Source organism: Nestor notabilis, unplaced genomic scaffold, assembly GCF_000696875.1.
Source record: "Nestor notabilis isolate BGI_N333 unplaced genomic scaffold, ASM69687v1 scaffold32431, whole genome shotgun sequence".
In the NCBI taxonomy this organism is placed as follows: Eukaryota; Metazoa; Chordata; class Aves; order Psittaciformes; family Psittacidae; genus Nestor; species Nestor notabilis.
The window spans coordinates 7,318-32,229 of NW_009916594.1; the positions used below are offsets into that span (position 1 = coordinate 7,318).

Sequence of the window (24,912 nt, forward strand, 5' to 3'; positions counted from 1 at the left end):
CTGAAAGCCACAGATGAGAACAAACAGTACCAAATACATAGTAAATTGAAAATACACACACGCCCCACCCCCCATTCCCTTTTCACAGCTCTCATAAATCTTTTAGTAAATAAGTAAATCACAGAGGTACCAAAGAAACTGGTAAACTAAGAGGTAGCTCATGTAACAAAGCATCTCTCTGCGAGCACGTCTTGCTGCTGTAGGCAGTGCTGTGCAGTTGTGGAATCTGAAGCCACGTACAGCTGCAGGTGCTGTGCCAGCCTTCCTGTTCTGGTCCCAAGAGAAAAGGCAGGCATAGGATAGTTTGGTCACGTCAGCTAACCTGAGAGCAGTTCAGGTACTCAGAGGGCAGTACAAAACATGCCCTATACTCCTCACTCTCCTTAAGCAGCAATGCTCTGTTGCTTTTTGGCAATTATGCAGTCATTATATGACTGCAGATCATTACGCAGTCAATAGCTATGTTGATCTTTCAGTCTTCAGAAAGCTTTCATCCTATTAATTTTATACTCTGCTTATATAACTAATCTTGGCTTTCTGAACATATATGTGCATGTCACATACAAGTGAATACATTCAGATTGGTATAATTGGAAAGAAAACTGATGCTGCGGTTTGGTTAGGATGCAGTATGATCAGAACATTCCTGTGGGCTCTGTGTGGTGGTGTGCTCCACCGTGTACCAGAAATCTTCCCTTTGAGGCCTTACAACAATAAAAAAACTGTGCTCAAAGAGTATGTTTCTCCTGTGTGATCTTACAAAATGATACTGGTGTGTGATGAACTGGTACATTAGAGACAGTGTGCTGAATTAGATAAACTTGAGTTTGAATAGCAGACAACTCCTGTGACATTGGTATGTTTGAACAGACTATTAATGCATGTCTTACTATCTCTTAAAGAAAGAAACCAACGGAAACCCAAATCTCATTGCACATCCTCCAGTACAGTCCTTTATATAGGCTGGTGGATATCAACTATGGTCTTGCAATTCACTGGAGTCTTAGGACAAGGTTCTCGTAGGCTTTTCTTTCACTTTCCCATGAATGATGTTTCTTCATGTAATCTTTGGCTCTTGTTACAATTTCTTTTTCCATAATGGGGTCGTTCATCAAACTCTTGGACAGCACAACAAACTCCTAAAAAAGATAAAGAAAGTCCTAATGATACTGCAATAGCTTGTACCCATGTCAGCTATGATTTCAGTAAAGCTTTTCAACTGTGAGCCAATGCATGAAGGTGTTCAAATTAATTTTTCAAGGTCAAGTATCATTGTTTATTTATAAACAATGATCAATAAATAATTGTGTATATCATTTTACACAGCCCATCAACTAAGACATATAAAAGCAAAGGCAATCCCAAGAGCATTAAGGCAAATAAGAGCAACAAATTAATGACTCAAAAATTGTTTCCCTGCCCAAGTGTTAGAAAACCAGGCTCGTTAGAAATTAAATAATTCATTTGGTCTTCTGCACAGAGGACAACTGGCAACGGGCGTTTGATCTCGGCTAAACTTACATCTCATTGCTACTGTGACAACTTTAGTTAGTTTTATGGTAAGACTAAAAAACTCACAACATAAAAACTTAGTCTCAGGATAGAGATAAGTACAGACAGGCAGCAGCAGGCTCTGCCGGAGCAGATGCATCGGGGCACTTCCAGACACAGCAGTGTTAGCAAAACAAGCTCTGCAATAAAATATATTAATTTCCTTTAACTTTACTGGCCAAAATACTAGACCTCACAGATTACAGCTATTCCTTTGCCTGCTCCTCTTCCACTCTAATTAATTTAGTTCTAGGGAAGAGAAACTGTGAACTTCAAACATGTGAAAGGAGATCTGATGTTTGAACTAATCTGTTCTGAGCAGCTGGTCTAATTTTCTATCAAGAGACAACTTCCAATACTTTAGCTTGATTATAAATGTGCTCAGATCTTTGCAAAATAGTGTCTTGGTTCGGCTCAGAAAAGCAGACAGCTATTGTGTAGTGGAAAATTAAGATAATGCATTACTACACAATCGGTAGTGCAGATCAGTGCATAGGGATGCAGGGGGCAAAAAAGGATGGGAGATACTATTTACACAGTCTATCAGCTATGAAAGGCGGTATCACAAACAAGACCAGAGTTCATATCAACACTAAGTTAACTACTAAGCTATACTTGAAAACCTAAGTACACAGTGCATATAAATACATACACAGATAGAAAATCTTTTGTTACCACAGAATCAATTTTGCTGTTGCGATGCAAGTGCTGGCTATGCATAATACATAGCTGTAAAGTGACCCCTGGGAAACACGGGTATGTGAAATCACATTAAACATGTTATAATCACTGCTGTGACTCTCACTGACAAGACAAACTATCAATATATGTGTCACTGCCATGAAATTTGAATAGTCGGAAAGGTTTGTAACTAGGTGATAGAGAGATCTATTCTATGATTCTATGATCGTCATACATGTGTATTAACAACAACCCCTTTTTTTACAGTACCTCTTGCAGTTTTTGCTCTGTCCACACAGCACTGACAAATCAGCCTCTGGACTAGCCAGGAGGGCAGCATGCTTCGTCTCTAGCCCGCTTTCCATCCACAACTACCTTGGTGCTCAGGTACGTGCTTATTTAACCAGTGTATTCAGTGCCTTCCTTGGAACTTGCATGGCCCAAAGAGGGTGTTTTCTGGCTTCCTGTGATTCTTACCCTAAAAACACTTAAGCGAGGCTGGTCCAGTGAGCACCCTGAGGCTGCTTCTCTCAGGCACTGCAGATACAGCCACTGACTCCAGCTTTAGAGCCACTTGCTTTTCCTCTTTTCCTTCCTCCCTATCTGCCAAGAATACAGAGCAGGCAAGGTGGGAAAGTCTTACATGACTTACGCTGGCTTCATCCAATTGCCTGTATAATCACAGTAATAAATACTGTTCACACTGAACTACATTCCAACTTTAATTTTATGCTCCTGTGGAGGCTTTTATTTAAAGTAATGTTTAAAAATAATTTATGTAAATTACCTAAGAACAGAAGCAGCAATGTAACATTTCTTGACAGGTAGTCCTATTAGCATTCTTTTAAAATGTGGATATAGAGGACAAAAACTTGGAAACATGTAAATGATAGAAGAAATTAGATCCTTATTCACAGTTACAGTACTTAGTGCTGGGGATAAGTTCAGGAAAATGCCAAACTGAGTCCAAAGCATAGAAGTCGAGAAACTGCGGAAGGGGAAAAAACCAAATGGAAAAATACCAGAAGACAGAGAATAAGGACTTCTTAGCTTTATCCCTACTTCTTCTACTAATCAAATGTGACCACCTACAAGTCACTTGCAATCTGACTGGAAGCCAACAGGAAGATTAGCTATGACTTATCTGGGTTTTGCCTCTTACCCTTTGAGCAGCTGGCTTAGTTTGTTTTTAGTTTTGGATGCTCAGCTTTAGAAAGCAGTAACTTCATTTTTCAGGTGTCTCCCTTAACTACAACTGACTTGCACTTCAATTGCAGTTTTGTGGTAAGTCTGAAGCGTGGGCTCCCACTTGCACAATGCAGACATTCAGAACTCAGAGCTTTTTCATAAAATTGAGCATTTAATTTTTCTTTTCTAGAAGCTTATTCTATACAAGCTCTTTCCACTGTGGTAGCATGTCTCTGTATCAGCTGTTCTGCTGTATTTGTGCAAGTGATACTGCACAAACATTGGTGCATTCTCATATTTTGTTGTAGGTGTAAAGTAACTTTCACTTCTGGTGAAAGAGGGGAAAAATTCACCCATGACTTTCCAATTATCAGACATAAGGGTATGCACTTCAGCAGCCAAAATGGAGGTGATGCACATGCTAACTTACTACTGGAGGACGTCCATATTTCTAGTAAGCCTTTCATTCACATACAGAAATCAGTATAATCACTATACACGTGTGACAGAAAAACACTAAAAGCTGAACCTCAGTAGTTAGCCACAACCCGTAACAAAGAGAGGAGAAGATCATCTTATGCGCATCCAGAACAGACACCACACGTGTCCTTTCTGGGGGTAGTATTTCACTCAAACACAAGCGTTTTGTAACAGCAGCATCCATAATATATTTTTCTCCTGGTAAACTGACCTACCATCTTTAAAGAAAATGTCAGCTTCTTTATATAACACCTAAAAGAGATTCTGTATAATATTTTGCAGAGACGCAGATATACAGGTACCTGGGAATAAAGCTAGAAAATGAGTGCACTGAGTAAAAAGAATGAATATTCCTTCAACTACCATGAGAACTACATTGGTACTGCAGCTCACACATAATTAAAATAAGATGCATGGTTAATATATTATTTATGTAATGAAAGTAACTCTGCAATTAAACCATTTCATATCAGCTTCAGCAGATAAAGGAACATGATTCTTAAACAACAGAGAATCACCCGAGGGAAGGCAAATGCCAGATGTAACTTCAGAATAGCAACAGATCTACCCAGTGGCAGGCACAGCTCAGAAGTTAGCTGGCCCATCTGTGTACTTCACAGGGCAATGGGCCAGTATTTCTAGGGGAGTATAAGCAGTGATTGCTGGTGCTGCCAGAAACTTCACATTAGTCTATTCAGTGTGAAGGTTGAAAGCTTTGAAAACTTGGGCAATATTCTGGCTTGAAGCCCTAGTGGCAATGGCACTGACCCATGTTTGGCAGAGGAGAGTAATGTACCTTCAATGTATTGCTGCCTGTGCTCAGGTGAGCTGTTTCACCTCTCAAAAGCTGTCTCTGCTAACAGCAGTCTTTCCAGGACCCACTCTCTCTCAAACTTAGTTTGTGCTTGGCCCTTCTTACTGGTTTTGAAGCTTATTTACCTCCTTCTGTTTATTTAGCTCCTTCTGTGAGCTTTTACAGATGCTGAACATGTAATTTTGAAACTCAGAATGCTGAATAACTCTGCGTCTTCCCTTTTAGCATGGTTCTGCATTATTTATTGCCCTATTCTTATCTCTTACTTATTTTTTTTATTTCAGGTCCCATTTACTCAGTGTCAAATATTCCATAAACTTGCAAATTCAAGTAATGGCAGGATCAAACCATGATTTAAAAGTAATGAGGTAGTATCAAGGACAAAACGTTTCATAGCTTTCACTTCTATGATGTTAACTGTTTCTATCCAAGTATTGTCTTCAGTGACTGGCAAGGCTTTCTCTATTCCCAGTCAAGTAGCCTCAGCATAAATGCAAATGCATAATGATAACTACAGTCACGCACAGAATTTCCTACTTCCCTGTAAGCAGCAAAAGCTCACTTTCAGCAAGAATAAAAGAAAACCAACAGCATTCACAATTTAAAACAATTCTCTTTGTATAATGGTAATTTTATATCCCTCTTAGCTTTCAAAAGATTGTCCACAGACCATACACAATTGCTCGTATCTAAGCTTACTCTATTGTAAAACTTTCCCTCCCCAGATCAGTAATGACTTGAAAATAAACAATGCTTTCTGCTCTTGAGCTATGATACAGTCTGTATCATCACAACCAGATAGGCTCCACTAAACTTAGCAATGAAACAACATTTTCTAATCCTTGGTGGTCCAGATTCTTCGAGGTAGAGACAGACTTTCCCAAGCACCTGAACCTCCCTGTATGATGAAAGGCATTTTCCCTAACTAACCTGATGCAATTGATGTTACAGCAGAAAATGGTTTACCAGATACTTATGATGTCAAAGTAATCAGAGTAACAAAACCCAGAAAACTTGTTACCAGAAGATAGGTTTCTGAACCCTGTTGTCAACTGAATCAAGTGCCATGGGCAGACTGCTCCTTCTTACAACAATAACAACATGAAACCTACTCTGAAACTGTAAGTGTTCTAACTTAATCACATTTCTTTGATCTAATGTAACTCTCAATCCCTGATAGACTATGTACAGTGATTTAAAAATTGTATTTGATATGGTCTGGGGAGATAAGGAGCAAGAGTAAAGGGTTACTTTAAAACCATAAGTGAGCTCATTGCTGCAAAAAGAAAGTTTTCAACAATTCTGCAGCAGAATTAGAGTATTACCCCTGTACACAAATAGTTTCCTGCACACTTTGATAGTTTATACCATATTTGACACCAATGACAATATAAAAGGGCTTTTATTAAATGAGATACAACTGCTGTTTTACAGAGAAAGCAGGAATATTACTTTCCTTTCTAAGATAGATTACCTGCACAAACATTCATGATTCCAGCACAAATATTACCTAGGAGTATGAATATGGTAATGCAAGTCACCATCTTAATGTAAAAGAGATTCTGTGGACTTCTGAGATAGAATAACAGCAAAAAGGGGATCAAAAAGCAGCAGAAGAGGGGAATTTCTGATCTTTAGTATAGCCTGTTGCAGAGAAGGGATCTCAGACAGAAGGGGTTTATATAAACTAAGCTTACAGTATTCTAGACATATTTACAGCCTGTGACTCTAGTTCTGATATAAAAGGAAGTCCTTAGCCATTTGTATAGAGCCACTGATGTCACTGGGATTACTTCTGTATTTAAAATTGCACTTTCCTCCAAGTAAGGAAATACATAGCATATTTTTAATTGATCCTGGACTCCAAAGAAACACTTGGAATGTAGGATGCTTGGAGACTGCAAAAGAGGCTTCTTACAAGGATATATGATGAAGCTAATTGGGTCTGGTATGAATAATGTATTTGAATTACAAGCCAAAAGTAACCAGCATATTGAGGGACCCAACAGAATGTATCAGAATTCGTATCAAGGAAGCCATCAGACTGTGTGTTCAACATGATCATATATCCTTGACGTTTTGAGGAAGCATATGGAAGTTAATGGGCTTTTACAGGGAATACATATACAAAGAATTTTATAAATAGCTTTCTATCTCAGCCTCCACTAGCCTGGAAGTACCCCATTTCCAAAGAATATTGCAAGAAGAGGAAAAAATTATGCAACAAAATGAATTTCAGAAGTTAACAAAGAATATTTTTTTTTTTTTTTTGTAGAAGCCATTGGAAACATTGAATATCCCAGAAAAACAAAAACAGAATGAAAAGAAACAAACAAAAAAAGAGCTGCAAGAATTTTTCTATTAAAAAGCCCCCAAAATTAACTGAGAGAATTCACCTTCCTGAAATACAACTTAACAGGAGCCTTTAATCACATACACACTCCATAAAGTAAATAAATACGATACATTTTCTACTTTACAAATATTCTAGTAAGGGTTTTTTTAATCTTGAGTTGGATAAAAACATATGTAACAGCAAAGCCATAGTGCAGGAAAATATACTGAAATGAAAATTTCCAGCCTTTAAATATGGGTAGTGTTCCCTCTCTCCCCACTCTTACTTATCTTCACAGAAACTCCAGTCTAGCCCTTTACTTAATTTTAGTCATTAATTATTTTTTGACCAAGGAATATCTTGGACCTAATAACGCTTTATATTAACACTTACTGCTAGAACTTGTAGATAATGTATTATCTAAAACTTCAGGCTCATATTTCTCTTTTGGTTAATAACTGCTTGTCAGATATGAGTTTGTATTTCAGTTAGTACTTAAATGGATCTGTGACACAGGTATAGCATCTCTTCCAGGGTTTGCTTATGGAACCTTCAAATCTGAAGTACCCCACTCAGATGGCAGCTGTACAGCAGCACAGACAAGGCAAACATTCAGCAAGGCTGACACCTAGTCAAAGTTTAGTGAACTGCAAGGTGAATGCAAAGAAAGGCAGTCTAACACCCAGGAGTTTAGGAGAATCTGAGGAAAACTCCTTAGAGAAAAAGCACAGTTTCCAAACACAAGCATGGAAAATGAACCTAAGCTTTGAAAGGTCTAAGGATTTGTTGTTTTCTTACCTGAGGATTTGAAAATAGCAGTCCTGTTTCCTTATGTTTTATTATTGCTGCATTCCCAGGAATGTTCCTTGCCAGCACTGGAATATTTAAATCCATTGCCTACAGGAATACAGAAAGTGGAAACAACAGTTTATTAGGATTCAGGGATTTTGAGATGTTAATGATGACAACTTTAAAATTAAAGACAGAAAGAACAAACCAAACTTCTTTCTTTCTCATCTCTCCATTTTTTTAGTTGAAAACTACCATGTCTAAGGTGATCTATATGGAACTTACTTCTCTGAAATATTTTGTTTATACTTTTGTTAGTCCTGTAACTTTGAAAATATTATCAATCCAGAAAGTCAGTGAATAGTTGCTTCATCCTTTATTCTGTTCCACCTGAAAGTATGGGGTTTGTTTCCCATTGGAAGCTCCTGACACATTACAGGCTTGAAGAGGATAAAATTAAAGTTCAGTTGAAAGGTTGTCACTGTAACTCCTACCGTTATTATGCATAGTTGAGAAGATTAGTTCATAGCACAAAAAGCCACTTCTCCCCAGCAAAGTATCTGTTCTTTTGTTCCATTAAACCATACTTTTTTTCACAGATTTTCTGTAACATGCAGAACTGGACAGAGGTGGGCAGCTCAGCGACAGTGAAGGTGACCGTGGAAATCACTTGGCTCTTTCTCCTCAGTTCTGATTCCTAGGGGTCATACAGGACTGTGGAAGGAGTTTTTCTTTTGACAGCATCTGTGACTATAGCCTGTCTTGGACTTTATGCATTCAGTGACTGCAGGGAAGTATGCAGTGATGCAGCTTCTGACTGAACTATACCAAGGAGAGGAGAGAAAGGTTATGCTTTCAGAACACATTACACTTTCAAAACATATTATCTACAAAGCTATTGCTATGGGACTCCTCACAGACCAAGGAATACATCTGAAGAAGTAGGATTTGATTCCACATAAATTATGGGGTGGTTGCTTGATGTGTTAATTCATTATTTATATGCATATGGATGTGTACATTTATGCACATGCATGAAAAACAAAAAGGAAAGGAATTGTGGGGTCTCAACATGGTAGCGTTTCAAGTTGCCTGCAGAATCAGGAGCAGAGAGGCAGCACAGCTAGTAAGCTACTTCCAAGAGCCCTAATGCCTAGTAAGTTTAAAATATACAGCTTACATATTGAAATAACTGGTGTGCAATCCCTGGCCATTCAGCACTGTTACTCATGCATATCCTGATCTGAAACTTTAATTACTATTGATGAATTTGGAAGTCTTGAGATGCACTGACTGTAAAACCTCAAAAACTCATATTGTACAATTATCCCAGTGTCAAATGAGAAATAAATTCACTCCCACACACCTTCAATCTGTTTCGTACCAATTCCCTGTCACTTCAGAGTGAATGCATTTTTAATTACTGTCATTACGCTCCTGGATGGCTAGCAATTTTGCTTCAGTCTACATAGCAAGATAACAAAACTCCAAGGAGAAAAGCATAGTGGTTTATAGTTCGGACAAAACTGAAGACAAAAATATCCTGGCTGATAACATATAGAACCAATTACGTTTAGAACAGTGAGGGACTGCTGTTACTTAGACACATGTCTTAATAGCTTAAAATATCCAAGAGAACTACTGTTTAAATCACCACTGCAGATGAATCTACTCTGGACATTGAAAGTCTATAGTCCTTCTGGAACAAACGTCTGCTTTGCGCTAGTTAGCTCTAAAAATAACACCACCACTTGATGAAATAAACTTTTCTAGTCTTATAAAAACTACAGACCAGATTTCTAAATTTATCTTAAGTATCTAAAGTTGTTGAGATTCGGGGTTTTTTAAACTAAAATAACCCCTCTTTTTGTGAGAGGAAGTACAATTGTCATGTGCTCTGACTTTACTGTTAAACAAATCTCTTTTCCAAAGCTTGATTTACAAAAAGAATATGACAGTATGTACTTACCAGTAAAGTTCATAGAACTTTGAAGTTCACTCCGGAAATGACAGATACCGGTGCCCCACTCAGCCTGACAGGTTTTCAGTCTGCAGGCCAAGGACATTGCTTTTGGCTCTAATTACCCAACTGCAGCCCTCACATGAGGTTCTCTCAGAGCACTGACATCTCCAAAATGTCTGATTCAGCTCTTTTTCAGACCTTTCTGTTGACAGGCTTAAACACCCTTGTCTTCAGTCTGCTGACTTTTGGCCTCATTCATACACGTTCAATGAACTGGGCGTGAAGATACTTTTTTGAACATCTGAACTGAAAATCAAGAGCTTGATAGTGACAGTGTTCACTGTCACCTGCCTAAGGCCCTCTCCTCACCTCTCCAGATCTCTTCTTTTACAAAGCTGTAAGAGTGTTTCAGGTCTGACTACCTTCCAAACAAGCAATTGTCCATTCAAGGGGAAGAGCACCGCAAAGAAAGAGGAAAGAAGGAAAGGAAGAAAACACACAAACCACAGCACAACTACCCCAGGACTGATGTCTGAAAGTGCCACCATCCCCATGAACAGTTACCTGCAAGACAGAGGGGAGTTTGGATTCAGCCTGTCAGATGTGGTGGATAGTGGTCACTGTGCCACTGGGCTGCACATCAACAGTGAACATCAAATATGTGTGTGAGTGGCCTGAGACAGTTCTGTGTTGGACTGTACCTAACAGTGTGGTTGCATAGGCTGGTACAGTATTGCTGTAGTAAAGTTTAGACTGGACTGTAGCACACACTTAAGAAAGCTGTCTTCAAGATATGTTCATTCACTTCTATTTCTGAATGCTAAATAGTTGATGATTCATTGAAGTTGATCACTAAGTTTATATTTAATGTTCTGTAATTTCTGAACTCTAAAGGGAAAGACATTTGTTCTGTCTCATACAGTTGGAGGGCGATAACTGCTACATAAGGAAGCGTTCAGGTCCCAAAACACATAGGTACCAATGAATTATAGCTACTGAAAGACAGAACAGATGGCCAAATACATGAGATGAGGGGCTGCCTTTATACCAGCTAGCTTTAAACAAATGGATTGGGCTGTAAATAATTACTGCATGAAGTGGCTTAGAATTTAATTCAGATAGTCTATTTTTAAGCAGTAAAAAGAATAATTTACATTGTTGAAAATATGTATAATTTACTGACCTAGGTTCCACAAATAATAGCATAAAATAACATTTTAGTCCATTGGCCATCTGTTTTGTTACATTATTCTGACTGCAAATGTGTTTTAATGCTATTTCAGAAGGATGCAGGATGTAAATTTCAGCTTTGAAAGCATATTTATCCAATAAGCATTTCTAACCAGCAGTATAAAGCTTATAAAGTAAATACAGGTTTTATTTACTATTTTGTCTGGATTGTCCCTCATTCCCTTCCTCCTAGCCTACACATCTTTCTGTTGGCCCCTCTTCAGTTTTACTGCTCTATAAAATCCCTTCATTTCTATTTCTTTTTATTTTTATAGTGTGTTACAGCTTATATTCCAAACTACTAGGCCTATACTTCACACGTTGTCTAAGACTGGATTTTGCCCTACAGCAGAACGGAATCTGACCATCTTCCTTTTCTATGATTATTTTTTTAATTGTTTCATTTTTCTTTGTAAAAGCATAACCACCTAATGATATTTACAACAGTTGGAATAGTCTTGAGAGCACAGAAAAAGTACTCTGATGAAATGGTGCTGGAATCTAAGCCTTGTTCTTACCAACTATGTAGAGAACTTATGAACTTTTCCAGTGGTAGTGCCATTTTCAGCATCACATGCCCAGGAACACGCAGAACTCCTGAGCTTTGTGAGGAAGAGATGTATTTTAAATACTTGCTATAATGCTTGTTTTCTCTTCTTCAAATGCCAAACAGAAAATAGATGAGTTATGGCAAAATCTCCGACATATCAGTACTAGATGACAAAGTAATTAGTTATGGCTTCTAGTGCTTTCATACCTTAAGGCAGATTGAAATAGATATGATTATGTATTTATCTCTTTAATCTATTATATATTTATCTCATCATACTAGAATACTGTTTACAGATTCATGACCTTGTTAAATTTTGAACTTTCAAGAGAATGAAAGTTGGATTTCCAAATTGAAGCAAGATGTTACTTCCAGCCTAGGACCAGAAAATTTTTATACACTGTTTTCTGCCTTATTAATTTAACAAGGTCTTAACAGATGGTCCTTTCTACTGCTGGCCATCTCAAGCAGGGACTTGACTTTATTAGACTGACACTTCCTCTGGGAGAGGGATTTTTACAGTAGAATATTTTATAAGCATGTCATCAAATCCCACTGTACAAGTGTCTAGTAAACAGACATACATGCAATACCAAAACCCTTATAACTTTAGGAGAATTCTAACAGGTCTGAGGTACTAAAAAAGGCAAGCTTCTGTTAGTCTCTCAGGTAGTAACTGAAGACCTGATTTGCTTGTAGAATATCCTGACCCAGCTGGGACTGGAGCTGTTGTCTCACACCACCTATGCCATGTCTGCTGAATTCCCCTTCCTATAATGCAAGATTTCAGTTTGCATCTGCAATTGGTAATGCATTTGCTTGTAATCCATGTGCACTTGAACTAGCATGCTCAGGCTTCTGAAAGCTCTTTTCATCTCCATTACACAACTTCCATGATAAACTGCAAGTTATGAATTAATTCTTACAATGCTCACTTAGGTCTTATTTATGAGGATTTTCAGACACATGGAAGAAAAGCATGCTGGAAATGCAACATGTGATTACTTATTAGAAATAGGAATAAGAGAGTCATTAATACAAATCATGTAATAGTTACTATGATCTTCTGAGATCATCACAAACCAACATTGAGCAGTCCTGGAATGTAAAAGGTGTCTGGCCAAAGAACTTCCACTTTAAGTACATTTATTTTTTTCCCAGGAAGCATTTGATACTAAGGAGCACCTACTTTGACAGGTATGAAATAAACCTGTTACTAATTTTCCATACTGATGGCAAAAAAATTGAGCATGTCAGTCATTCATTAATCATTTCAGAATTAAATAACCAAACATAGCTCTTAGATTGCTTTTTGAAAGGATGTAAAAAGAAATGAAAGTCTGTTCTAGCAACATTATAAGGAAGTGTATGTGGAATCAAGAATAATGACAACCCCAGTAGATCAGAATGATTCTTCTAGCTCAGGCCTGTCTTGTTAATTTAAAAGGATTGATAAAATTACCTTGTCATTTAAAAAATAAATAGATAAAGCAAAAAAACCTGTCACTTCAAGAGAAGAAAACCTTAATTACTAACAAACACTTGCAGAAAGAAATGTTTTAGTTTTGTCTTCAATAGCTTTGAGACATGGACATAAAATGTTGACACACATTTCCAGTGATAAAAGGTGATTTCAGATTCACTGTAACCTCACAGAGAAACCTTACCGCCAAGATGCAATTACCTCCAGAATTGCAGCAGACATCCCCTCTGAAATGGAGCTGTTCACCACAGCAAAGCACCTTTTCATAGCAGCATGAAGATCATCTTGGGGCATCTCCTGTAATAAATGTACTCCAGGTGCCCTAGAAATAAAATGCACACAAATAGGACTCCTGCTAAGAACCTGCTCTAACAACTGTTACTAAAACTTAGGGCAATGATGGAAGGTGGTCAGAGCAATTCAGGCATGGTTCTGGTGTTAACATTCGCTTGGCACTTCACTGTGTTCTGGTTAGCTTTCTATTGATAAATGTGGTTATAAACTCAGTACAGTATACACTACTATCAGCCACTTCATTGCCCGTTCTTGAGTTTTAGGGTTGATCACTTACACTGTACTCTGTTAACCACAGTAAGTACATAAATGAAGCAGCAGAGTTCAATGAATAGGGGTGTGATTTCCCCTTAAAGAATTTAGGTAATACAGGGAGGATGCATGCAGAGATTTATTAAAAACACACAGTTTATATACTTAAGAAATGAAGCACAGTCAGAATGGTCAACTGCAGGAGATGCTGACTTTTCAGATGCTGGTTTGGGGGGATGAATGTGATTCTGAAAGATCTCTTCTGCTTCCCCTTTTATTAGAAGCTTCTGTTCTGAATGATTATGTTTCTACTGTCCTCATCTTCCTCTGATTAATAAAGACCAATCGAATCAAGGGTGAAGGGTTGAAAAACAGGGTAACTAGGGATTCAGTCTCAGATTAAGCGAATGAGATCTTTAAGACTTGTGATCATGTTTGAAAAGCCAGCATCTCCTCCACTTGATGAGCCTGCTCCTGCCTCATTAACCTCAACATGAGATCACTAAGCCAGATGGAAACACAAGTGCATTTGACATTAAAACCAGCTCCCTGTCAAGCAGACTTTGTTAAACATTGCTTTTCTGATCGTGTTTTAACATCCAGCTTCTGTAGAGATAAATAACTGTATCAACTGGAGTACAAATATATGATTACAGGAGTCACGTTTCCCATGAATAACCTGATAGAAAACAAAAACCAGTATATTTTGCTCCAATGGAATTGAAAAACACATATTCTAGGCAGATTTTATTATCATATAGTATCAGAGATTACATGGTTGTTCTATTCAACTCTCGGTTCTGCAGACACACACAAATCTAATTTCTCTAACATTTATATCCTTCAATCAGGAAGCATATAAACTAGGGACAGGAAAAAACTGTACAGGGTTATCTTGTCCAGCTACTCATTCACTCACCAACAGCAAGCATGCAAAATCTTGCAAAAGCCAGGATGAAAGAAAGAATGAAAAGACTCAAAAGAATAATAAATATAAACCACATGTGATTTAACACAAAGCATGAAGAGATCTACTGGTTATTCTAAAATTTAAAATGTGTGGAATACCTAGTCTGAGAACATTACATGCCAAGTAATCAGAACACATTTGTTAGCCATAGAGAGTTGTGAATGTATGTTCATTTGTATTTATGAAAGAGCATTTAAGCACATGATTAAAAAGCTCGTCAGCCAACTGTGTTCATCTGGAGCAGACAAAGGGCTTAGCATTAATGTCTTTCTTACCTTTTAACTTTTTCCTTAACTTCACTGGTAAAAAGGGGATCAACCTAGGAAAGAATACACACACAGGTAAATGGCACTACTTTAGCACTATAGGATTTGTTTGGAATAATACCCAGAAAAGAAAAATAAAATTTAGCAATTTTTTACTAAAATAGTTAAAGTCGTGAATGCGCTTTAAAATCCTCCCCCAGATCTGTAACCTGGTGGTGACAATTTGACTCTTCAGACAAGCATTCTCATGAGTGACCAACACTCAGAATAGCCAGCTAGGAGGGGTGAGTGCACAGCACAGCAGAGCATGAACTGGCTACTCCACTCTAAACCTTTAAGTGACTCCTCTAATGCAGCATAGCTTTGGGCTGCTGTCGGAAGAGGAGGTTCCCTTTCTTCTTCCCTGACATCCCTCTGGCTGCAGGTTCTAATTAGAGCTAGATTTATTTAGCATGAATGACTGTTTTCAGATGACTCTGCTAAGGCTAACATGATTCAAATGACCGATTTGACAACTTACTGTCTAAGTGAGGAACAATGCACTGACGTGCCAAGCAAGTGTCTGTTGCTTTATGTATGGAGTAAGCAATGTGAAGAAAACCAGGAATTTTTGAGGCTTTAGTTAACACAGGAAACAATCCGCATGTAAACTGAGCCAGTCAGATAGATGTTATGCACTGACAGAGACATTTGTTTGAAAACTAACAAACACAAAACTCTAAAATACAGTCTAACATGAAGGAATGCCAGAGTTATTAAAATGTTGTCTAAGCTGAGCAATTAACTCCAGCAGGTTTATTTGCAAAGCTTAACTTCGGCTGCTATTATCACTTAACGTGATTAAAAGAAATAAACAGAAGTTGGAAATCCTTACCTAGACCTGAAGAATAGAGCTAGGTTTTTTTTTAAGGCTAACTATATCAGATTAATTTATGATAGCTTGCACAGCACGCAGCAGTTGTAAGTGCTGGGAACAACATGGCTTGGTTTCTTTACTGCATGCTTCTGTTCTGGGTTCTTCATCACATTATGAGATAAAGAACACTAACAAAGATAAAGCATTTTAGAAAACTTATGGAAAAAGAATTTGTTTTATGATCATGTTCTTTGAACACAAGATCAATTATTTCATGAAAACAAGGCTACATAAATGAAACTATTGAAGTGAATCACTCTTGCACTACGGAATGCAAGAAATAAAAGGCTTACATGACTACTTAAAGTATTTTTGTTAACAGCAGGAGAGAAAATCAAGTGCTCTTTCCTGCACTTGAAGCACTGCCTGATACTGACGACAGGGTATGATACAGATCTATCCACTAAACCAGTATGTCATGTCACAAGTTCCTTGGATATTTCATATTGAACTTCACAATTGATACTTCTGCACAAATACCTTTTCAGCATTTTCCCCAAAGTATTATTGTGATGCTGAGTTTCTCTCACGAGGAACTATATCTGTTTCCATTAAAATCAATAGAGTACTTGCAGGTGATTTCATGAGCAGTGCTGTATGGTCTTTTGCTCTTCTACCTTTAAAAGGATGAGGAAAACTACAGCCTGTGACTCCCAAATTTGCCAGATATTAATTTCTATCCCATCCACTTCAGTGGAAGCCAAGAAATTGCCATCTGCCTCATACACAGAATAGTCCTTTAAGCTGTATTCTTCTATTGATATATATGCCAAGAAACCTGGCCTGAATATGAGAATTCAGGTAAAGTATTACTTTCAGGATGGGTGTAGCAATGACTTAAGAGAAGTGATCCCCCTGAGCTACATTTAGGAACTTGAGGGGGCACAGTTATCTAACCACAAGCTCAATATAACAGAAATTAGATACAACATAAGCTGTTCAGTAAGTTGAAAATGCACTTAAAAGATGTGAATGCATCCAAAGCCAACAGACTATGGCAGGATGCCTAGGAACTTAGCACAGTCTCAGAAAAAGGTACTGGAAAAAGAAGAATGTTACTTCCACCCAAAATGTCTCCATGATCCAGTTCTTCTCCGGGTAGAGTGCGTGTTGGCACATTTTATTTTGTTACCTACCCATGTAACAGGCAGATACGGTCATCAGTTACCTATCATCAACTTTGGTTAAAATACCATCCATCCAGAGGAAGAGCTTTAAAGAGCTGCAAATTTCATCAGTTTAGCAGAGATCAGAGGAAAGCAGCTTGCCTTGTATGAATATCAGAACAGATGAGGTACATTGACACATGGAAAGGGGAGTGGGCACATGGCAAGAAACCATACCTAGCAGGACCAGATACACTGTTAGAGAAGTTCTGCTCTGCTGACAGGCAAAGAAATGTCTGAGACATGTTCGATAGTGCAGAAAGTCACAAATCAAACTGCACAAAGATGAAGGTGCCTGTTAAGCACAGAGCCTACCATGATCAAAATCTAGGAAATCTTCTATAAACACACTATATTAACTTGCTGCCATAGCAGAATTAACTCAGACAGAAGCAATGGTCCACAAACATCTTCATTAGAATGCTGGGATGCCTTTAGACTTTGAAGGGAAAAATAGGTATTAGTACATTGAAAGTTCTGTCAGAATATCATGCAGAGTACTAAAGAGTGAAAAGCTGTATCTGCAACCATATTCGATACGAATAGGAAGAATTTGCTCAATTGCTCTGGTTTTGTGAGGATTTGACAGCATTACTGTGGGAGGAATTGCTTTATTCACAGCAGCAGGTGACACCACATTACAATTCTTATCTGACCGATTATTGAATAGGCTCAGCAAGACCAAGCTTCACTGACAACTGAAAACACAACTGTAGTCTGTGATGCAACACCATCTGCCTGCAGCGATTGCCACCAGAAATGCAAGATTATTGCAAACATACTAAACTCGACCATTCTATATCATTTTTTCCATACACTAAATGCTTAAGGAAATTCAATGTCTTCTGGCTTTTTTCTTTCCCCTCAATTTTATTTATTTCATCTGAAACAATTTGGCAACTAGGATCTAAATAAATAAAACTTCAGGTTTTATAAAAACATATGTTATAACTTCTTTATAAATATATATATATACGGCTTTTTATATATATATAACGTCTTTAAGATACTGGAATAGTTCACCATTTCTAACAAAACTTTCATTTTCAGGAAGTTTTTTTTGAAGAACAAGCAAACAAAAGTTAGATGAGTTCTCATCTTACCTTTTAAAACATCTGTGAGTAGGACACTTAGGCAGGATATACCTGGCAGAATTTCATAGTCCTCACAGGCTAAAGAATTTGAGACTGTATCTTTGTCTCCTAGCTGATTTTCCTGGTTATTGTGCTCTAGGATATTCTGAAGCAGGTTATTATTAAACTTGCTATAGTTGCTTAGATAAGTTGTGTGAACAGCTGGTTCATTTTAGAACTAGCTCACAAAACATACAGTAGGTAACAGCTATCCATTACAAAGAGATGGGCTGCATGACCTGACAGGCCCCACCATCTGCGGAGGCAATTATTCAACAAAAACTGTCTCAACAGGCATGAAAAGAAGTTGGACAGAGGAAAAATAGCTGTCAATGGAAGACAGTATCATTACAAACAGCAATAATCTGTACTGTGCACAAGAATGGTTAAGAATTACAAAGCGAGTACAAAGTGGCCTTCCAGAGGTTGCATGCTGAAGGCAAGTTTTGTGGCCTTAACTTTTTTTAGTTTCATAAGATTCTATTCTTGGAATATTCTGAAAATTAGCCACTGTTTTGAATTTCATTATAGAAACAAACAAAAAGAAAACTGGAAGAGCAGATAAATAGCCCTGAGGAGAAGGACTTGGGGGTGGTGATTGATGAGAAACTCGACATGAGCAGGCAGTGTGCGCTTGCAGCCCATAACCCAACCGTATCCTGGGCTGTATCAAAAGCAGCGTGACCAGCAGGTCAAAGGAGGTGATCCTGCCCCTCTGCTCTGCTCTCGTGAGACCTCGCTTGGGAGTACTGTGTCCAGTTCTGGTGTCCTCAACATAAAAAGGATATGGAGCTGCTGGAGCAAGTCTAGAGGAGGGCCACGAGGATGACAAGAGGACTGGAGCACCTTCTGTATGAAGACAGGCTGAGAAAGTTGGGGCTGTTCAGCCTGGAAAAGAGAAGGCTGCGTGGAGACCTTATAGCAGGCTTCCAATGTCCGAAGGGGGCCTACAAGGATGCTGGGGAGGGACTCTTCATTAGGGACTGTAGTGGTAGGACAAGGGGTAATGGCTTCAAACTTAAACAGGGGAACTTGAGGTTATATATAAGGAAGAAGTTCTTCACAGTGAGGGTAGTGAGGCACTGGAATGGGTTGCCCAAGGAAGTTGTGAATGCTCCAACCCTGGAGGTGTTGAAGGCCAGGTTGGACAGAGTCTTGGGCGACATAGTTTAGTGTGTGGTGTCCCTGCTCATGGCAGGGGGGTTGGAACTAGATGATCTTAAGGTCCTTTCCAACCCTAACTGTTCTATGATTCTATGATAAATGCTAAAAATCTTACATTATACATGTGCCAATCCTGCAACATTACTTAGATTGCACTGTTTGTGAACTGTGTATAGCAAACACAGTGAAAGGTTACGATCTTATGGAAGCAAAGCAGAAAACAGTGCCTGTGTTCTTTATATTCTTAATTAACATAATCTCAATGCGTGGTTTTTTCATATCCACAATAAACATGACTTGCTTCACAGATAATGGCACTGATATTTTTTAAGATTCTGTAGTTTGAGAAGCAACATGAATAAGAAGAGTTCAGCTAAATACCAATAGAGCTCAGATTTATTTTTGTCCTTTAGCAATATTTTAGTACTATGGCAGAAATATGCTTTAAACTGTTCTGAGGAGGTTCAGTCCTTGATCCCGCCTATGCACTGCCACAGGGTTATTTCTGGTAGCTTACTGTAAAGATGTTAGCTTATGAAGAAGTGAAGCAAATGTAAAAAGATGACTAAAATGTTTAAAATCCTTACTGGAGGCAGCAAGTGCATCTTTTGATTTAAAGCACAGCTTCATTACACCTGCTCTAGATTTGCCTTCCACAGCAGTTCACTTCCACATCATCTTGTGTATTAGCACGGAAAAAAAATGCAGATAAAATAAAAATGCAAAAACAACTTTTAAAAAGAAAATCCTATGTCCCAAAATTTACAAAGAACAAAACGGAATGAGAAAATAGAAAAATAGTTCTTATTTGCCAATTCAGATTCTATTTCTTTTCATATAAAACAGACTGCCTGCAAGTTTACAGGCTCATGTAAAGATGAATCAGAGATGCGACTTACAGAGAGACATGAACACATTACCCAGATTCAACAGTGACACTTTTAGTACCCTTTTAGCATCAGCAAGAGTTTGTTTGGTATGGCACTGCTGCCTACTCATACCTTTTCCAGTGGTTAAATTAAGGCTACAGGCTGCCTTCTTAAGACTTCTGCTATGGCTATACATGTAGTACATGTGTATTTCTTTTAAGAAGTCCTGCCATTAGTTTCCTTAAGTTTAAAGTATGCTCTGCTGGCATAGGCAACATACTAGAAGCAGAAACAGCAGGACAGCCTCCCTACAGCTCCACCTGATCCCTATGCAAGGCTGTGGGAAGCTGTGGGAATGAACTTGATTTTGCACAGAATTAGGAGAAGCACTTTGGTGGTTCTGAGGCATCCTTCCCCCTCACCCTCACCAATTTACAGAAGATTATTTCATCATAATAACTGTGATGATAGTTACGATTTTAAACCCTTTCAGGAGCTGGTGCTTCATGAAAAGCAAACCATTGCCAAGAAATTCATGACAGCATTTTGAGACAGCAACCCAACTGTATGTCTTATCTAAAGGGAGTTAGCAATCACGGAAGAACTGCCACTTAACTGACTGACCATGAAAAGAGAGAAGTATAATTTGTAACTTCCAGATTTGTTAAACAGCATTTTTATGACTTACTGGGAAAAAATGAAATCTCACATTAATAGTGGCCAGCACTTCTACTAAAGTACATATAATTCATTTGAAGGAATGCTGCCAACTCTAAGCTTGATTTGAGATGTGAACATGTAAGAACAACTCAGTTTCTGATTTTACTTAACATAGTCAGCACCACCTTCCCTCTCAGGTATCTGTATCCCAGGCCTTAGTGCACTCAGATTCTAATTGTGAAACAGACTTCACCAGTTTTATTTGTCAGCCCAAGCTCTGTCCTTGCTCTCTGGTGTCAGACAGAAACCTAAGATCATTTTGCACCTGCTGACAACTGTTAACTGTGTACAAATTGAGACTACCAGAAATGGCATCAAAATCTAAATGGAACGGAACAAAGACACAATCCTCCATGCGAACAAAAGATGTAAGAACAGGGATAATGAGCATCTGATGGCACCTTCACAGTGTTAAAATTCCTCATTAACAATACCTGCTAAAAAATTCTTCTAGATGACAACTGTTGCCTTTCAAAATATTTGATAGGCTCATTTATAAATTATTCATATTGAAATAAGCCTATTATTTTATTTGAAAGAGTTGACGTTTTTAGTTCTTTCTGATACACTAAACAATTTTGTACTATCCCACAGGTATATAAACCCACGTCAGTATTAGAATCCAAATATTTTGACACTTTTTATCTTTGAAAGTTCTTTCTGTAGTCAAATGGAACACTAAAAATTTTGTTCTAAGAGACCATAATAGATTAATGGCATTATCAAGTTGCGTGCGTGAGCTAGACATAAAATTGTACTAATCTGGCAGCAAATGCTCTTTATAAAACTAGCCCAAGCCTTCCAAAAAAACCAAAAAATAAAATCAGTTTATGTCAACCAAATCTACTCCTGCTGTAAACTCTTTTAGAGGTACTGATAACAGTTTGCATTAATAAAAATGTACCTGAATGGAGCTGGGCTACCTCAGTGCATATCCTCTTAGAAAAACCCTCTTGGCTGCTTTCCCTTTTGCAATACAGATGCTGAGTGAAGGAGCCTATCAGCTGATAGCAGAACTCTGACCTTGTCAAGTCAAAGCACTGGAGCTCTTCCACTTCCATAGTTTAGACCTGTTGTGAACAGCCTTTACAACTGCTAGGTTTGTACCTTCTTATCTCTGCAACAGTTAGAAGGCCTCTGATTTAGGTTCAGTTTGGAAAGAATTATTGCAGTATCTCAGACGTGAGTAAACGGAGGTATTTAGGGATAAATATACAAATAAATAAAAGTTACAACTTACTGCAGGTCCAATTATGCCCAGATGGACGCTGGGTTCCTTTCTGTGCCAATCTAAACCAGAAGAGAAACATTTTTTTATTAATCTAAATTATTAATTTTTAATTGTTTCTCTGAAATCAATGTAAACAGCTGCATGAATAAAGAACAATTAGGCAAATACTGTATTAGTCCTTAAAAGACTGAATATGTTCCATGATCACACTCAGCCCTCATATTACTCCTCAGAATTCAAATGATTAGTGTATCTGAAAGTTAGTATTTAGCATTTCTGCTTCATGCAATCTCTTGTAATTGAAGGGTTATTTAACTAAGCTCAGATACTAAATTTGAATCATCTCAAGAGAACAATGGTCTAAATAATGCAGTGGCTGTGGCTACTGAGACAAAATTATTTGAACTTTCTCCTATGGGAAGGTACACGAGGAAGCAACTCCAACCAGTACAATTAATACTCAGTTATATGCATAAGAGAAATCTGCTGCTTTTTCAATACCAGAATAGAACAAATCCAATTACTTTACTTTAATAAACCACATTTGTTACTAACTGTCACAAGGTGATAAAGGCTTATAAAAGTAAGCTGAATAGTGGAGGCTGAATTTCCACCTTGGAATACCTGAACCTTTCAGAGAGACAAACAGAACCTGGCAAAACAGTCATCTATGTGACTATGAGAAAACTTCAGCCTAGTTTACAGTGTGCAGTCATAATGATGGGTGGTAAAATTTGCTTGTAACTTCAATGATACTAATTAGCACACACACAAATCAGTTTAACAGCCACGTGACAGGAAAATAAAAAAGTTATTTTGAAGAATGTAAACTCATCTTTTGTCTTCCATTAATATTGTATGTAACAGCAAAGCCGTTTTCCCAGCAAGTACAGTCATCAAATATTGCTTTGATTTTGATGCTCTGTTATTCCCAGCAGGCTGGAAAAGACGTGCTACAGAAATAATGTGTTGAACACATCAGTGGTTACATGAGCAGATCTTTTTTTAAATGCAAATATATTATGAAGTTTTCTGCAACAAATAAAACAGCTTATGCCAAACTTGTAAACACTACAACAAACACATCTGAATCCAGTGACAAAACAAGGGTATTCAAATAGCCAGTACCTACCTGAAAATACATCTACTAAATACAGAGGGTCTTTGACTCTTCGAAGTCCACATATCAAAAGAAACACATGCAAACTGCCTGTATCTGTAGGAATACCTGCAACAAATGATGTTATTAGTCCAAATGCAGATAAAAAAGAACACTCCAAACTGTTTCATGAATGAGCACATACAGCAGTAAAAGCAGTAATAGGGTGGATTCTGAAAACTTCTCCTTATTATTCCCTCTGTTTCTTGCTTTTACATTAATCCTCAAATCAACTCACTGAAGACCTTAATCATGCATATCATTTTATAGGACACACGAGTTTATTTTCAGAGGCAATGTGCAGGATTTGGTCAAAAAGCTATGGCTGAGCTTTGACTGGATAGACAACTATACAAATCAGTGTGTTTCTCAGTATTTCTACCCAGAAGCAGCATAAATTTACATCCATATAACAACTCACCATCTATTTCAAGGATGTTGTAAGGTTTAGTTAATCAATGGCTGTAGGGATTAGAGCTCTTGATCTAACACGTGTTGTTACAGAAGATCATGTAAATCAGGTAAAGTCCCATAACGATCTATCCCTAATATGCCAGCACTGCTACAGAATAGTTAACCTGAAGCCAAATTATTGCAAAGCACTTATGTTAACCTTATTGCCAAGAAACACACACGAAAAATAATTTGAGGGAAAAAAATCTCAACATGTGAGTTTTTAACATTGAAAATCTTGCAAATACACAGCAACAACCCATAACAAAAATAATTTTGTAGGCTATATTCTAAAAAGAAGGTCTGATGTATGACACTGCAGTTGCCATGGGCTCTAGGACAGCACAATTAATTCAGAACACACTTCTGGAGAAGGGTCGCTACATGATGAACTTTGGTAAACTGTGTTTATAATAAAACAACATAATCCACAAATTGCTGAATGAACACACATAACAACAACACAATTTAATAAACACTAGAAGGTTGGAACGTTCGTATTTGATTTACTGTACTGCACAAATCAGTTTGCTGTCCTTCAGTTCACCTGTTTATTGAGCTCATGGCAAGGATGGATGTCACATATTATCTAACACTAGGCAGTTCAATGAGGAGCAGCAAACCGCTGCTCAGCAGCAGCAGGCTGTTTGTGCACATTAATGCATGGGTCCCACATGGGGCTATGTCACATAGGTACCAGGAGGGCTATGCTTATGGTTGAAATTACTGTCTATGGGATTTATGATTAACCAGGAAGGCTGCAAGGACGGCTGTGGTGGCACAATGATCTGCTGCTGCTGAGCACTGCAGAGCTCCCTTCCTGAGGTCTCCTCCTCCCTTTCCATTCCACTCTTCACCAGTGGCAGGAACAATTAAGCTGCTAACACAGCATCACTGAATTGCTGCAATTTGTAATTTAAGATCACTCAAACTTGGTAGCAGCTTACGTTTCCTCACAGTGTTGTGTAGCTTAACTGCAGGGTCAGGCCCTGGAAGCAATACACCAGGAGTATCTCCCCTCATGTCAAGGAATTGGATTAACATGAGCTCTGCATCAAACCTGTATTTTGTGGGAGAGGGAGAATCAAAAGAGTGGTGATTCACTACTCAAGTGTTACTGCTTTTAAAATTAAACTCCATTTCAGGGACTTCTAAATGTTCCCTGTCACAGGGTTCATTACTGAGACCATTGCATTTAACTTAAAACAACTTGAGTTGTCGAGAGCAGCTGCAGTAGACATGGTAAGTAATATTT

General features: G+C 38.0%; 1 protein-coding gene across 1 annotated transcript in view; it reads right to left on the minus strand.

The window, feature by feature from the left end:
- Positions 1–738: 738 nt before the first annotated feature.
- Positions 739–24,912, minus strand: part of GLT1D1 (glycosyltransferase 1 domain containing 1) — a gene marked incomplete at its 5' end in the record, with an annotated part of 44,737 nt that continues 20,563 nt past the window's right edge. Inside the window, 6 exons of the mRNA XM_010024648.1 lie at positions 739–1,139; positions 7,848–7,946; positions 13,266–13,386; positions 14,856–14,899; positions 22,055–22,104; positions 23,178–23,273. Coding sequence (XP_010022950.1) covers positions 993–1,139; positions 7,848–7,946; positions 13,266–13,386; positions 14,856–14,899; positions 22,055–22,104; positions 23,178–23,273 — 557 coding nt within the window. The remainder of the gene's footprint in view (positions 1,140–7,847; positions 7,947–13,265; positions 13,387–14,855; positions 14,900–22,054; positions 22,105–23,177; positions 23,274–24,912) is intronic.